The 16,975-nt window shown below is 39.9% G+C and overlaps 1 protein-coding gene across 19 annotated transcripts in view; it reads right to left on the reverse strand.

The window, feature by feature from the left end:
• Positions 1-16,975, reverse strand: part of ALDH1A1 (aldehyde dehydrogenase 1 family member A1) — a 185,588-nt gene that overhangs the window by 39,338 nt on the left and 129,275 nt on the right. For 13 of the 19 annotated variants that reach the window (XM_045373111.2, XM_045373114.2, XM_045373113.2 and 10 more), the window contains one exon: positions 6,613-6,717. In XM_045373111.2, the coding sequence (XP_045229046.1) occupies positions 6,613-6,717 (105 nt within the window). Of the gene's footprint in view, positions 1-6,612; positions 6,718-6,991; positions 7,157-16,975 lie in introns of all 19 variants that reach the window. The other 6 variants (XM_065530710.1, XM_074017656.1, XM_074017659.1 and 3 more) reach the window with 1 other exon arrangement.

Raw genomic sequence — 16,975 nt, forward strand, 5'->3', positions numbered from 1 at the left:
CCCTGAGTGCAAAGGCAATGTTGGGCATGCTGGTAAAGGACCACTAGAATCCAGCACCCTGGACCCCTTTTTCTGTGGTCAAGAGAGGTGGGAAAACAGGTGCAGGACTGCTACATCGGTGAGCGTAACTAATCTGATAAGCAGAGGTCCATAGGTGGTTACGCACCCTGGAAAGGAATAAGCATTAGGACAACAGAGGATGCTCTAGGACTAATGCTCATTGGAAAATGACTAGGGGTATTGGCTATGTTCTTTTTTCAGATGGGAAACGTTCTCCCCAAGGCAAAATGCCCCTAAGATGTATTCTGGAGAATTGGGACCAATTTGACCCTCAGACACTAAGAAATGACTTACATTCTTCTGCAGTACCGCCTGGTCACGATATCCTCTTCAAGGGGGAGAAACCTGGCCTCCTGAAGTATAAAATATACTTCAGGGAAGTATAAATTATAACAGCATCTTACAGCTAGACCTCTTTTGTAGAAAAGAAGGCAAATGGAGTGAAGTGCCATATGTACAAACTTTCTTTTCATTAAGAGACAACTCGTAATTATGTAAAACGTGTTATTTATGCCCTACAGGAAGCCCTCAGAGTCTACCTCCAACCCCGGCGTCCCCTCGACTCCTTCCCCAACTAATAAGGACCCCCCTTCAACCCATTCAGTCCAAAAGGAGATAGACAAAGGGGTAAACAGTGAACCAAAGAATGCCAATATTCCCCGATTATGCCCCCTCCAACAGTGGGAGGAGGAGAATTCGGCCCAGTCAGAGTGCATTTGTTGTTTTCTCTCTCAGACTTAAAGCAAATTAAGATAGACCTAGGTAAATTCTCAGTTAACCCTAATGGCTATATTGATGTTTTACAAGGGTTAGGAAAATCCTTTGATCTGACATAGAAAGATGTAATGTTACTGCTAAATCAGACACTAACCCCAAATGAGAGAAATGCTGCCATCCTTGCAGTCCGAGAGTTTGGTGATCTCCGGTATCTCAGTCAGGTCAATGACAGGATGACAACAGAGGAAAGAGAATGATTCCCTACAGGCCAGCAGGCAGTTCCCAGTGTAGAACCTCACTGGGACACAGAATCAGAACATGGAGATTGGTGCCGCAGACATTTGCTAACTTGCGTGCTAGAAGGACTAAGGAAAACTAGGAAGAAGCCTATGAATTACTCAATGATGTCCACTATAACACAGGGAAAGGAAGAAAATCCTACTGCCTTTCTGGAGAGACTAAAGGAAGCATTGAGGAAGCATACCTCCCTGTCACCTGACTCTATTGAAGGCCAACTAATCTTAAAGGATAAGTTTATCACTCAGACATTAGGAAAAAACTTCAAAAGTCTGCCTTAGGCCCAGAGCAAAACTTAGAAACCCTATTGAACTTGGCAACTTTGGTTTTTTATAATAGAGATCAGGAGGAGCGGGTGGAACGGGACAAACGGGATTAAAAAAAGGTCACCGCTTTAGTCATGGCCCTCAGGCAAGCGGACTTCGGAGGCTCTGGAAAAGGGATAAACTGAGCAAAATCGAAAGCCTAATAGGGCTTGCTTCCAGTGTGGTCAAAAAGGATACTTTAGAAAAGATTGTCCAAGTGGAAGTCAGCTGCCCCCTCGTCCACGCCCCTTATGTCAAGGGAATCACTGGAAGGCCCACTGCCCCAGCGGACGAAGGTCCTCTGAGTCAGAAGCCTCAGCAGAAGTGAGGGTGTCCGGGGCAAGTGCCAGTCCATGCCATCACCCTCACTCAGCCCCGGGTATGTTTGACCATTGAGGGCCAGAAGGTTAACTGTCTCCTGGACACTGGAGCAGCCTTTTCAGTCTTACTCTCCTGTCCCGGACAACCATCCTCCAGATCTGTCACTATCTGAGGGGTGTTAGGACAGCCAGTCACTAGATACGTCTCCCAGCCATTAAGTTGTGACTGGGGAACTTTACTCTTTTCACATGCTTTTCTAATAATGCCTGAAAGCCCCACTCCCTTGTTAGGGGGAGACATTCTAGCAAAAGCAGGAGCCATTATACACCTGAACATAGGAGAAGGAACACCCGTTTGTTGTCCCCTGCTTGAAGAAGGAATTAATCCTGAAGTCTGGGCAACAGAAGGACAATATGGACGAGCAAAAAATGCCCGTCCTGTTCAAGTTAAACTTAAGGATTCCGCCTCCTTTCCCTACCAAAGGCTGTACCCCCTCAGACCCGAGGCCCAACCAGGACTCCAAAGGATTGTTAAGGACCTAAAAGCCCAAGTCCTAGTAAAACCATGCAATACTCCAATTTTAGGAGTACAGAAACCCAATGGACAGTGGAGATTAGTGCAAGATCTCAGGATTATCAATGAGGCCATTGTCCCTCTATACCCAGCTGTACCTAACCCTTATACTCTACTTTCCCAAATACCAGAGGAAGCAGAGTGGTTTCCAGTCCTGGACCTTAGGGATGCCTTTTTCTGCATCTCTGTACATCCTGACTCTCAATTCTTGTTTGCCTTTGAAGATCCTTCAAACCCAATGTCTCAACTCACCTGGAATGTTTTCCCCCAAGGGTTCAGGGATAGCCCCCATCTATTTGGCCAGGCATTAGCCCAAGACTTGAGCCAGTTCTCATACCTGGACACTCTTGTCCTTCGGTATGTGGATGATTTACTTTTGGCCACCCATTCAGAAACCTTATGCCGTCAGGCCACCCAAGCGCTCTTAAATTTCCTCGCCACCTGTGGCTACAAGGTTTTCCAAACCAAAGGCTCGGCTCCTCTTACAGCAGGTTAAATACTTAGGGCCAAAATTATCCAAAGGCACCAGGGCCCTCAGTGAGGAATGTATCCAGCCTGTACTGGCTTATCCTCATCCCCAAACCCTAAAGCAACTAAGAGGATTCGTTGGCATAACAGGTTTCTGCCGAATATGGATTCCCAGGTACGGCGAAATAGCCAGACCATTATATACACTAATTAAGGAAACTCAGAAAGCCAATACCCATTTAGTAAGATGGATACATGAAGCAGAAGTGTCTTTCCAGGCCCTAAAGAAGGCCCTAACCCAAGCCCTAGTGTTAAGCTTGCCAACAGGGCAAGACTTTTTTTATATGTCACAGAAAAAAAACAGGAACAGCTCTAGCAGTCCTTACACAGGTTCAAGGGACGAGCTTGCAACCCGTGGCATACCTGAGTAAGGAAATTGATGTAGTGGCAAAGGGTTGGCCTCACTGTTTATGGGTAGTGGCAGCAGTAGCACTCTTAGTATCTGAAGCAGTTAAAATAATACAGGGAAGAGATCTTACTGTGCGGACATCTCATGGTGTGAATGGCATACTCACTGCTAAGGGAGACTTGTGGCTGTCAGACAACTTTTTACTTAAACATCAGGCTCTATTACTTGAAGGGCCAGTGCTGCGACTGCGCACGTGTGCAACTCTTAACCAGCCACATTTCTTCCAGACAATGAAGAAAAGATAGAACATAACTGTCAACAAGTAATTGCTCAAACCTACGCCGCTTGAGGGGACCTTTTAGGGGTTCCCTTGACTGATCCCGACCTCAACTTGTATACTGATGGAAGTTCCTTTGTAGAAAAAGGACTTCGAAAAGCGGGGTATGTAGTGGTCAGTGAAAATGGAATACTTGAAAGTAATCCCCTCACTTCAGGAACTAGTGCTCAACTGGCAGAACTAATAGCCCTCACTCGGGCATAGAATTAGGAGAAGAAAAAAGGGTAAATATATATACAGACTCTAAGTATGCTTACCTAGCCCTCCATGTCCATGCAGCAATATGGAAAGAAAGGGAATTCCTAATTTCTGAGGGAACACCCATCAAACATCAGGAAGCCATTAGGAAATTATTATTGACTGTACAAAAACCTAAAGAGGTGGCAATCTTACACTGCCAGGGTCATCAGAAAGGAAAGGAAAGGGAAATAGAAGGGAACTGCCAAGCAGATATTGAAACCAAAAGAGCCACAAGGCAGGACCCTGCATTAGAAATGCTTATAAAAGACCCCTAGTCTAAGGTAATCCCCTCTGGGAAACCAAGCCCCAGTACTCAGCAGGAGAAATAGAATAGGGAACCTCATGAAGACATAATTTTCTCCCCTCAGGATGGCTAGCCACTAAAGAAGGGAAAATACTTTTGCCTGAAGCTAACCAATGGAAATTACTTAAAACCCTTCACCAAACCTTTCACTTAGGCATTGGTAGCACCCATCAGATGGCCAAATTATTATTTACTGGACCGGGCCTTTCCAAAACTATCAAGCAGATAGTCGGGGCCTGTAAAGTATTCCAAAGAAATAACCCCCTGCACTGCAGGCCATACATTTCAATCCCTGTATCTTTAACCTCCTTATTAAGTCTGTCTCTTCCAGAATTGAAGCTGTAAAACTACAAATGATTCTTCAAATGGAGCCCCAGATGCAGTCCATGAGTGAGATCTACTGCGGACCCCTAAACCAGCCTGCTAGCCCATGCTCCAATGTTAATGACATCGAAGGCACCCCTCCCAAGGAAATCTCAACTGTACAACCTCTACTATGCCCCAATTCAGCAGGAAGCAGTCAGAGCAGTCGTCGGCCAACCTCCCCAACAGCACTTGTTGAGAGGAGGGGACTGAGATACAGGACTAGCTGGAATTTCCTAGGCCAACTAAGAATCCCTAAGTCTAGCTGGGAAGGTGACCACATCCACCTTTAAACACAAGCTTGCAACTTAACCCACACCTGACCAATCAGAGAGCTCACTAAAATGCTAATTAGGCAAACACAGGAGGTAAAGAAATAGCCAATCATCTATTGCCTGAGAGCATAGCAGGAGGGACAAGGATCAGGATATAAACCCAGGCATTCGAGCCGGCAATGGCAACTTCCCGTTATATAGGGGAATGTTTTCACTCCATTTCACTTTATTAAATCTTGCAACTGCACTCTTCTGGTCCATGTTTTGTTATGGCTCAAGCTGAGCCTTCGCTCGCCGTCCACCACTGCTGTTTGCCACCATTGCACACCTGCCACTGACTTCCATCCCTCCAGATCCAGCAGGGTGTCTGCTGTGCTCCTGAACCAGCGTGGTGCCCATTGCCACTCCCGATCGGGTTAAAGGCTTGCCAGTGTTCCTGCATGGCTAAGTGCCTGGGTTCGTCCTGATCGAGCTGAACACCAGTCACTGGGTTCCACGGTTCTCTTCCGTGACCCACGGCTTCTAATAGAGCTATAACACTCACTGCATGGCCCAAGATTCCATTCCTTGGAATCTGTGAGGCCAAGAACCCCAGGTCAGAGAACGTGAGACTTGCTGCCCTCTTGGAAGTGGCCCAGCGCCATCTTGGAAGCCGCCTGCCATCGTCTTGGGAGCTCTGGGAGCAAGGCCCCCCCGGTAACACCACCACCATGCCCAGCTAATTTTTATATTTTTAGTAGAGATGGGGTTTCACCATGTTGGTCAGGCTGGTCTCGAACTCCTGACCTCAGGTGATCTGCCCACCTCGGCCTCCCGAAGTGCTGGGATTACAAGCGTGAGCCACTGTACCCGGCCAACCCTCTCTTACTTGCATAATAATCATAAGGTGAAGTAGTAGCCCTGCTAGGCACAGGTTATAGTGTCAGAGGAACAGCATTTTAATATTGATGTCATTATTTATTAGTGATGTCACCTTCAGTAAATTACTCAGCCTTTCTACTCTGCCATTTCATCATTGTTTGTAAAAATGACTCAAAATAGTACCTCCCCTATAGGGTTGCTTTAAGTTTTAAATGAAGACAGCATTTAGAACTTGAGAACAATTTTCACTGAATAAAAATTGGTTTTTGTTGTTGTTTCCATTATTAGCTGGAAAATAATAACCCTTTTCATTTGTTAGTCAATTTAAGTTATTCTACAATTTAATTTTTAAAGGTGTTGAATAATATTAATGCAGTGATTTTTAATAAAATAACTTGGTAATATATAGTTCTAAAAGTTCTATAATAACTTTTAGTTTTATCTAGCAACATAAAAAGAACAATTTCATATGAATAAAGATTTCTCTCATTTTTCCTTTTTTTTTTAGGCTGGAGTGCAGTGGTATGATCTCGGCTCACTGCAACCTCCGCCTCACGGGCTAAAGAGATTCTCCTGCCTCGGCCTCCTGAATAGCTGGGATTAGAGGCATGTGCCACTATGCATGGCTAATTTTTGTATTTTTAGTAGAGTTGATGTTTCCCCATGTTGGCCAGGCTGGTCTCGAACTCCTGACCTCCAAGTGATCCCTCTCACAAAGTGCTGGGATTACAGATGTGAGCCACAGCACCCGGCCGAGGATTTCTCTCCTTTATAACATATGATCAATCCCTTTTTATATAGTCTGTAAAATAAATCTATATACTATTTCAATTGAAAATAAAGGAAAATGATGTGAAAAAAAATCACCATGACACCCAGAAGCACAGGTTTATCATTATTACATAACTACAGAGCTTTTTTTTTTTTTTGTAACAAGGACAACTTAGACAATTTTCCTAAGCTGCCCCAGAAACCATATTTTCATGGCATGTCTTTTGGAATTTGCAATGGGGTTCAGGAGCTCAGAATGGCAAAAGAACAAGAAACCTGGCATAAAATGAAACTAGTGTTCAGAAACTCACCTTATCTCCTTCTTCTACCTGGCAGAGCTCCTCCTCAGTTGCAGGATTAAAGACAGGAAATTTCTTGCCACTCACTGAATCATGCCATTCATTGTTTATGAAGATCTGTAGAGATGAAGAGAAAATACATAAAAGGCACATAAATATGCAGCAAATTTTGGAAATTTTCATAAAGTTAAACTAAAGCATTTCACAATGCGTAAATGATGCGCATCTCTTCACCCCCCAAAAGTTTCTGGCTGTTTAAGACATTTTGTGTTCACATGCATACACATGTACTAAAATGAAGTACATCATGCTTTTAAGTTTAAGGTATGCAGTCATTTCAACACTAGAAAATACATACTGGAGAAAACAATCTAGAAAACAATGCTTTTACCTGAAATGGCCATGAATTTGAGGCAAAAAGCAAAGGCTTTTGTGGGCTTGGTCTTTATTAATGATTGCTTCTATTTTCCACTTTAAATTCTGAACATCCTCATTTTGGGCTACTTGTGATTTGGAATTAAAAGAGACTATTTTCTAATCCTTTAATGTTTTAAAGCTAGAAAAAAAAAAGAATTTCGCTAAAGTAAAGGATTTTAAAAGAGGTTCACTTAGAGAAAATTAGCTAGTCACATTGTTTCATTGGCTTTTTAAAAGCATATGGTTTTATTCTCCTTTTCGAAAGATTACCTGGTAATTTCATTGTCTTTGGACAAAATCAGGAACAAGATTTCTTAATGATAACTATGAGAAAGAGACATGCAACTAACGAAACAGTAAGCATTAAAAAATACGGAATTCTGTCTCTGTGTACTATAAAATAGAAATACTTAAAAGCGTCAGTATGTCATTTGAAACATCTCAGTTTCAACTTTCATATCACTGAATTTGCCTTTTCTTGAGGAGCCAGCTTTGACATTTCTTATTATTTGAAATATGAAAACAATCATAAATACAGTCATGGATAGTATATAACTTTCTGTTAGACTTATGGCAAGATGGACTAGTTTATTTGATTTTGAATCAGAGGTAGCTAACACAGGGAGTAAAGGAAGGTGACATATGTGCTGGATTATAACATATATCCTAATTCAGACATCCCTTCTTACTTGATATTTAAAGATAAGTTATTAATAGTTCAACCCCAAGGGAGAATATGATGAAACGCTCCTCCAAGGTTTAAATTAGCTACTATGCTAAATGTAAATTACTTATTTATTAAAAAATTCCCCAGAGATCACTAGCATAGCTTAAAATTCTATCAGGGTAATAAAATGTATATTACTATATATCCCTAAATGCCTGAATATAATTCATTCTCTATTCTGTGATTTATTATTTAGACAAAATATACTTCTCTGGTCTCCTTTTTACTTCCATTGGACAATTTGTCACTTTTTAAGTAGTCATTTTTAAGTGTCTGCCTTCCATCAAGGACTGTGTACATTTTTCTGGTTTATCTTCGGTGTCCAACACAATCTCAGCCCTCAAGCGATTTTAGCCTCAGTAAAAAATTCTTGAATAACTTAATTGAATCAAAGATCTATAATCGATCAGCTACTCATGGATAAGATCTATAATATTCTGCAAATGAATACTCTATGACACTTGTGATTTCCTACAAAATGGGGAAGAGGATAAGCCGTCTCTTTTGCCCATTCATGCCAATATAATTTTCCATACAAGAAAACAGCATTATTTCCATACAAGAAAATTATCCTGTATAGTAGAAGCGCTCAAAGGAATTGCAGTGCTAGCCTGATGGTAAAACACATGGGCATGCCTAAATAAAGGGAAAAGGGGCTCAAAGCTGTTCAGATGAAGAGACTAGATGTGCAAAAATACATATACGGGGGTATGAGAAAGATGGAAGAAGTATCAAGAAACCCTATCACATTACAGAAACAAGATTAATTGAATACAGATGAAGACCATAAAATTCATCATATTCTTTTTTGGTAAAAAACACTAGGCTCTTAGATCAACTTGAGGAAACATAAATTCAGATGAAAGCTCTGATTTGCCCAATGTCTCTTGGAGTGAATCAACACTCTAGCTATCAGAAACACATTTTACAGAATCCCATAATTATTCTTAGAGTGTTTCCATTTATGCCCTTACAGCTTAGTCTCAGTATTTTTCTTCCCAAGGGATGGCTGGAAAAGAACTTAATCAACTTGTCCCAAACTCAGCTCACTGTCATCTCCAGCTTTATGCTGCTCTCACCCCAAAGTTCTAAAGCTTGCTCATGCACACTGTCTCCCAGTCCTCTCTCACACACACTTTCCATCTTCTGTTAATGACACAAAAAATCCCTAGGTACCCTTTTGTATCACTTTGTTCTATACAATTATAAAAAAAGCTTTTCCTGTTTTCTTTGCCCCCACCTCTGCCTAATTAAATTTTAATTTCACCTTGTCATCATAATCTTCCTCAGATTCTGTCTACAGTCCTCCTCAGAATAGTTTAGTGATCATCTATTGTCAGACTGCTTAACATGCACTGGAGGTGGTTAACGATCTTGTCCCAACATGCTTTTCCAGTCTTTTGCTCTACCATTCCCTCAGTTTACCCTTTGTTCCAACCTCATTCTACTGCCTCAAACTCCATGCCGTTTTTTTGCAGCATACTGCAAAAAACACACTGTTCTTTAGACTAGAGTTCCACTGTTTTCTTCTATTTTTACTTCAAAATCTAGCTTACTATGTCATCTCATGAAGATTTCACTAGTTGCTCCAGTTGAATTTAACCTCCTTTTTCTTCTTTCTAATATAACATATTAGTATCCTACTGATAAATTATTTACATTCTGCTTTGTGTTAATGTCAGATATCTACATATCAGCCCATGAAATTCCAAACAAAAAGCTAAAGATATTGCAATACCTGCAGTAGACTTTTAAATCAGTCTTTCAAAACCTGCATCAGATTTATTCACTTGCGAATTCTGCCTTCTCTCTGCCTAAAGATTGTATTACCGCCTTAGATTTTGTACCTCTAAACTAAGGGAACACAGATCTCATTCTGGCAGAGATCCAGAATTTCATACTTCTACAATTTAATTTCATTAAAAATGAAATAAGACAGCATACAGAATCAATTACATTTTGCTAGGCCTGTGGTCGGACTTTCTAGTTCTCGCCCGAGTCCTCTTATCCTTAGGTCTGTGATAATCTGTGGTTTCAAGTTCTCAATAACATGCTCTCAATGTATTATAGCTTATTTTACTCACTTTACATACTTTTTGGTAAAAGAATTATTACAATGGGTATGTACCATCTAGTGCCATGATCAAAATTTACATCTAAGCTGTACATAAAACTGCCACTTCAGATTAAAGCCAGTGAATGTTTTGTAAATGAGCATTAACCTGAAGTAATAACACACGTTTATCTGGCAGCCCTCAGGCAACTGAAGAGATCAGCTGTAGAGGACCCCAAATTACCAGCGCTGTTTTGCATTATTCAGTTTTAACCTTTAAGACAGGAGGACACCGTGAGCCCAACTTGTGTATGAACTTGTGCTGACATTTATATAATCATGATTAGTAACTTTTGTTTTATCAGAAAAGTGTTTGTCCAATAATGAGCAAATACTTGAGACATAGTCTGGCAGTTATTGTCGAAAAATCAGAGATGAATTAGCCATGGCCTCTGTTCTCAGGGGCTTATAATGTAAGAGGAGAATGTATTCATATCAAGAGCAGCCAGTACAGAATTAAAGGCTGTGGAGCAAAATGGCCAAACCAGTGGTGTTGTCAATAAATGGTGTAGAGGGGCATAGGCTGGAAGAATGCTTCTTTGAAGGATGGGACTGGATTGGTGGAAAGAAGGAAAAAAAAAAAAGAGTAAAGGGAGGGACAAATCTTTGGAGGTTTGTAATGCAGTAAACAGAGCAGCTCCCAACAGAATGGAGTTGCAGTGGACACAAGTCACAGATAAGGCCTGACATTGAAAATAAAGTCAATTTGTGGTAGATCCTGATCCCCAGAGAAAGAAGTTTAGGCTCTATTCTGGGTATAAAAAGGGAGAGAGACCAGATCAAATGGATGTTTAGGAATACTGATTTTAAAGTACCCCAAATGGATTTGAAGTAGACCAACCAGAGTCCCAGAAATTAGCCTTGAGAGTAATTTCATAATCCTATCATAAGCTCACAAGGTTTTGAAGGAGAGTGATGTAACAGTGCAGTCTACAAATTATGAATTATGCCATTCTCCCACAAACAGAGGCATTTCAGCATGAAAAGGGAACTTGGCATAGGTAATGTGATGACCTAGATTGTTAGAAGGCCAGGTATTGCCCAGCCTTTTTCTTCCCCTTAGCTACAGATAATTTATTCATAGGACCTACCTCAAATACCTTTTTTCTCTGTTTTAATTATAGGAGCTTTACATTTGGCATTTGCCTTCCAGCTAACTGTGTGACCAAATGTTTTTGTATAATCCCTGTTCCTATAGTTATATTTAATGGTTAGATGGAGAAGTCTAGGCTAATGAATGTTTGTTATATTAACTATAAAATTTACATTAGACTTGTTGAAATGTTCTATAATGGTGGCAATCTTATTTTCCATTGGTTGTTTGCCTTTAGCCAGCTTAGAGGAAAAGAGATGATACTATAAAAGTAAAATATTCTTGGGTTCCATGTAACCATTATTTATTAACTCATTTCCAATTATGAATTTTGGACTTAGGTTACTTTTGAATAATATATATGTAAAGTAGACTTCAACTTTCAGTTTGCAATGTTGACTGGAAATTATAAATGCCTATGCATACTCTTGGACTTCAAGTACTTTCTATATGGGGAAGCAATCAATAGAAATGTTGAGGCAACTCAGACATTGCTTTTTACACTTTAGATTTTAGATATGCCACATTTTAAGAAATGCATCATTTTACCTTTGATAAACAAGTAGCCATTTCCTGGATTCAATTGGTGTCCAAGAATTAGTCATAATTGTGGCAAAAAAAATTGCCTTTCCAGAGTAAAAGTTATTATGTCTTAATGTATCCTGTATAAAGCTACAGCTCTAAATAAATAAGCATTTTTCTCAAAATATTTCTGGCTTGGACAAAGTTAGATTTGATTCGTGGGCAAAATAAAGCCCTGTTTGCCTTATCTGCTGATGTGAGATTTTGGAGCCTATGGGCTAAAGTGGAGGGTCCCTGACTCCTTGCAAAAGATACTCAGAGTGCCTTAAATTAATATTATCTCGGCAGGGCAGCAACTGGGCCAGCAGCTCTAGACTCTGTAAGGGAAGCCAACACTTTCTTGGTGGGAGAGAGATTTTAACAGATCACATTTTCGATGCACAAAGAAATTCTTTTAAGATTTTTCAGAGGAGAGGGAGGGTGATGATAGTCCCCATTTAATGTCATCCATGTGAATTTGCAAACCTGAGAGCTGAGTCACAGCACAGGGTGCACGGGTGGTGGTGTGAACCTGTGGAGAGTGGTGTGTGCTGTAAATGTGTCAACCTTTTCTCAGCTTAGGAACCTACCAAAGTACTAAAGACTGCTGGCAGTCAGGGAGAATGAGATCGGGGATGAATAATGAGGAGGAGAGACTGAACAAAAGTCAGGTGGAGTGTTAAACATTTAAAAGAATCAAAGCTAGATCTCTGGCAACTGCTTTGCACCCTAACCCCGAGGCAGGAAAGCAAAACATTGAGACTCAAAGTTAGAGAATGTAAAAGGAAATTAAGGAGGAAATAACAAAGGGGAGGAAAATTTTTAACTGCCGTCAAAGGAATGAAAACAAAATGAGAGAATGACCAAAACAAAAAATAGGAGAAATACAATTTTCCTTTCATTTGTTTTAAATTATAGTCTGACTTTAGTAACATGAGTATATACTCTTTCTTCTTGTTGTTTGCAAAACCCCTTCAGCCTTTTCAATTGTGTCAGGGCAAGAGAAAAGATGACATGGCATTTGTTTTGAGCGACATCATCACTGTGTTCTACAGATGACAATACTTGTCAGCAACTTCTGTACATCATATACTTTCTGTTTCAAAGAGTTAAGATGTAGAAGCGACAGAAAGTTCTGCCCATTTTTAGCAGTATCAAGACCCAGTAATACAATTGCTTTCATGTAAGCCCTTTTTCTTCTAAAAGAATGCCAAATATAAAGCATAATTTAGTAGTTATTTGTATGCCTTTGACATCTAAAAAAGTATTGATAGAGCAGTGGAAATAGTGAGTGGAAATGGGACCTGGGTTGGGGCAGGGAAGGGTTCAGGCAAAGTTTTCAGAGATGTGAGATTTGTGCAAACTCTTCAGAGAACAAATTTCAATTAGCAATTCAAACATTACAGTCAATCAGGTAGAGATAATATCATAAAACCAAATACTAGCAACACTTCACATCCTTCTCAAGCAATACTTCTACATTTGTGGAAACTTTTGCTATATACATCTATACACACACACTCACCCAAAACACGTCAGCGTCAGGAAAACCAATATTACAGAAATTTACTTTTCTGATTTATTAGATTTTAAGTAAGGGTTTGTGAAGGAATCCTTGCTCAAATTCTTTTGAACATGGTTCTATATTGTCACTTACACTTGGTAAACATATAATGTATCCCTTGGCTATCGTTATAATAGTATCATGATAAATCAAACCAAACTGCACCCCAACCACCACCATCCCAAGACAGATAATTGCTATTTTCAGATATCTCCATTTAATGTCTGTATTTCTGAGATTTATTTTATGCTGATTTGCAACATATCGTCCTATAGATTATCCAAGCCATTTCAGAGTCATTACCTTTACTTTGGGTTGGTCTTCAAATGAGTTATTTTTCATATTCTCTAAGAGTGTTTCCCTAATTCTGGCAAGTATGTAGTGACAAATTCAATAGGTTAAAGTCCCAGTTAAAAAGTTATATAAAGTGTTGTACTGAGAGTCCTTATGAAATGGGGACAATACCCTCTCTTAGGACATGTGTTCTTTACTTTAGAATTGTTCATTCCGTTTTCTTACAGTCAGGCAGGTGCCAGAAAACAGAACAACCGGCCAAGACAGCAGTCCTCAGAGATGAGCTAGGATACTGCATTCTAAATATTAGTAAATGATTATCTACCACCATTAAAATCAATGATTGGTTTTGTCAGTGGTTTGAGGCCATGATCCTGTTTCTGCTTAGCTCTGGCACTTTCTGAAAAGAAGGTTTCTGATGTGGCTGAGTGTGAGTTTCTGGGAGCAACTGGAAGCTCTATCCTGAAGTAACTGGAAGGTCATTGCTGCGTTGAAGTTATAAGGCTCACTCACTTAAAACTTTTAGACCCTTGCTATTGGTCAACAGACATTTTGGTAGCATCAGCAAAAGCTGAAAGACTGTTAAGAATACAGAATCTCAGACTTCAGCCCAGATCTATTCTTTCAATCAGAGTAAGGAACGAATGATAAAAATGCAGTGATAGGTGTGAAAGCAGTTGTTAGGGCTAATTGGGAAAGGGGGATAATACCCTCTTCTCCTAGGATATGTGTTATTTACTTCAGATTTCTTTCTTGATTAGGTTTTCTTGAGTGAGATTCTAGTACTATTGGTTTTGATATTTAAGGAAAAAAGGATATCATGTGAGAAAGCATCAGATCCAAGATAAAAAGATTCAGAATCCAGTTTATTCTGCTTTTGCATTTTAAGAGCTATGTGACCTTAAGTCAGTCAAGATCTCTGAGCTCAGGCTCCTCAGTTTTGAAATGGGACTCTGCTAACATCTTTCCTAGCTCTTCCCAGTGGTTAACGATGAGCCTCAAATGAGAAAAAGATATGAAATCAGTTTTGAACTGTGATAAGCAATATAAATATAACTTACATTGACAACAGAATGATATAATTCTAGGAGTCATCTTGGGAAAGAGAATCAGGGAAAGGACCAAGTAGTTAATAAGTGCCAGCCACGTTCCACAGATTACCTCACTGAATTCTCACAGCCACTTCCCAAGGTAGTCATTCTCCTTCCCAGTTCACAGAGGAACTGAAGCTCCAGGGGATGAGAAGCTTGGCCAAGGTCATATAATTAAATACATAGAACAGCTGGAAATTGAAGCCAGGTTTAGCTTGTTCTATCACTGCACCTTGCAGCCAATCAGCTATTTTTTCACCTGCTTCCAAGCCCAAAGCAAACAAAATATTGCTTCAGTTAGAAGGAAGTTAAAAACATTTCCCAAGTGAAAGCAGCATCACAGCACAATCAGCTTTGCCTTGAACATAAGTCCTTTCCTGTTTTAAGCACCTCTCAGTGATTTCCCTCAAAATCTGCCAGCCAATCTGGCCCCAGCCTGTATTTCAGTTTCATCTCATCCATTCTCTCCCTTATTCCCTTTACTCCAGCCAGATTAGCCTTTGGACAGTTCTTTGAGCATAACACGCTCTTGTCCTTAGGGTCTTTGTATGTGGTATGACCTCCAGATCTTTGTTCTTCCCGAGTCTTGACCACCTTATTCTCTACATCCCTCAGGCTTACCTTTAAAGCACCTTTCTTAAAGACTCTCGTCCTAAAAAATCCTCATCAAAAGCTCTTCTCCTCATATTCTTTCAGCTTTCAGTTATTTTGCTTTAAACACTTATCATAATTTCTGATTAAAGCATTCTTATTTTCTGCCCCACACTGTTCCACACACCTTCCAGGAATAGAAGCTCCATGAGACATGAACCATATTAGCTCTCTTAGATCATGAGAACTAGCATAGGGCACTCGTTCAAGGCCTTGTTAAATAAGAGGAAGGGAAATATGGTAGAAAAGAAAAGCAAAAGGGAGAAACAAGCAAAGGGGGCAAAGGAGGTATTTGGAAGTTCATGTAGCTGAATTTGTTTGTTGTAAGAATTTAAAGAGATAATCATGGGGGAAAAAAAGCACTTCAAATCATGCCTGGAACATATTATTCAATGATTCATAACTCTTCTCCATTGAAAATATCTCTTTAACCCAGAAGGGTTAAGCAAACCAGCAATCTAGGAAAGCAATCTCCTACTCTAACCAAAAATGGATTCCATAGGAGTTGAAGAAATGTAGTTCACAGAGACATTTCACATCCACATCAAAGTCCTCTGCCTCATAGCCTCTCCCAGCCCAAACGTCACATTTTCAATCAAAGCAGAAAACCTATTTCCTTCCAATTTTCCCTATTGTTCTCTTTTTCTAAGTTGGCTGCAAACTTTCTCCTGTTGGCCTGGGAGCAGCTGAACAGCAGCTGGAAAGGCCATGGTAATCAGCAATGGGCAAACGAAAGTCAGGATAAAGAAGGATACAAGAGGATTCTGACAAGTCAGTGTCCCAGAGTAGTGGAATTGACCTTAGACAAGTCACTTGCTAGCATGATAGCTCAAACTGCCAGCACTGGCAGTGTAGCTTTGTCACTTACTTGCTGTGTAACTTTAGTAAGTCACGTAGCTGCTCTGTTCCTCAGTTCCCTCAACTGTGAAACAGGAATAGTAACCTCCTCATAGGGTTATTATGAGGATTAAATAAAATCATTGTCAAGAACTTAAACAGTCATGGCAGAGTAAGCACAATAAATTTTACCTATAGTTATTTATTTTGTGTGTGTGTGTGTGTGTGTGTATGTATGTATGTATGTGTAAAATGTCATTAGCCGATAAAGATCTTTTGTAGCATGAACAAACTATGGTTTAATGAGTTAAGCTTACTAATTAAGTTAAACATTTTGGGGTTTGAATTCTGTCTGAGAATGCTTGTCTTCTTGAATTTCCTATTTCCTTTTTATTAAAAAAAAGAAAAAGGAAAACAAAAGGTAAAACAACAGTATTGAGAAGGGAGAATGGCAAACAAAGTTACCAAATCCTGTAAGAGAAAATTTTTGATCCCTGAAATCTTGGAAAACCCTTGGAACTTCACTCTGATGCAATCTTTGTCAGATGGGACATGACTGTACGAAAAAGAGTGACAGAAAAGCTAGGAGAAGACATGAGGAATGCTTGTGGGAAACAGGTCTAGGAAAGGTTGGGTAAAAAAGAAAATTCTGGAAACACTGGAAAGGATTCAGAAAAATAGGACTAGGATCACTAACGTTAAATCATTTCCCATGTGCCAGGCATTATTTCAAGGGCTTTTTATGCATTAAGTTCATTTAATACTTTCATCCACCTTAGAAAATAGGTGCCTTTATCGTCCTCATTTTAAACATAAGAAAACCGAGGCAGAGAGAGGTAATGTAGCTTGCCCAATGACCACATAACTTTCAAAGGAGCTCTTCATTTAAAGGCTAAATACAATGGAAAATGTGGGGTTCATTTAGAGTTGGAAAGAGGAGTAATGAGGATAAGGATGGGATATGAGTTCATATTAGTGAATTTATAAGGATGTTTTTGGAGGTTTTAAATTCCGAAAGCTTTTGTAT

Source organism: Macaca fascicularis, chromosome 15, assembly GCF_037993035.2.
Source record: "Macaca fascicularis isolate 582-1 chromosome 15, T2T-MFA8v1.1".
Classification (NCBI taxonomy): domain Eukaryota; kingdom Metazoa; phylum Chordata; class Mammalia; order Primates; family Cercopithecidae; genus Macaca; species Macaca fascicularis.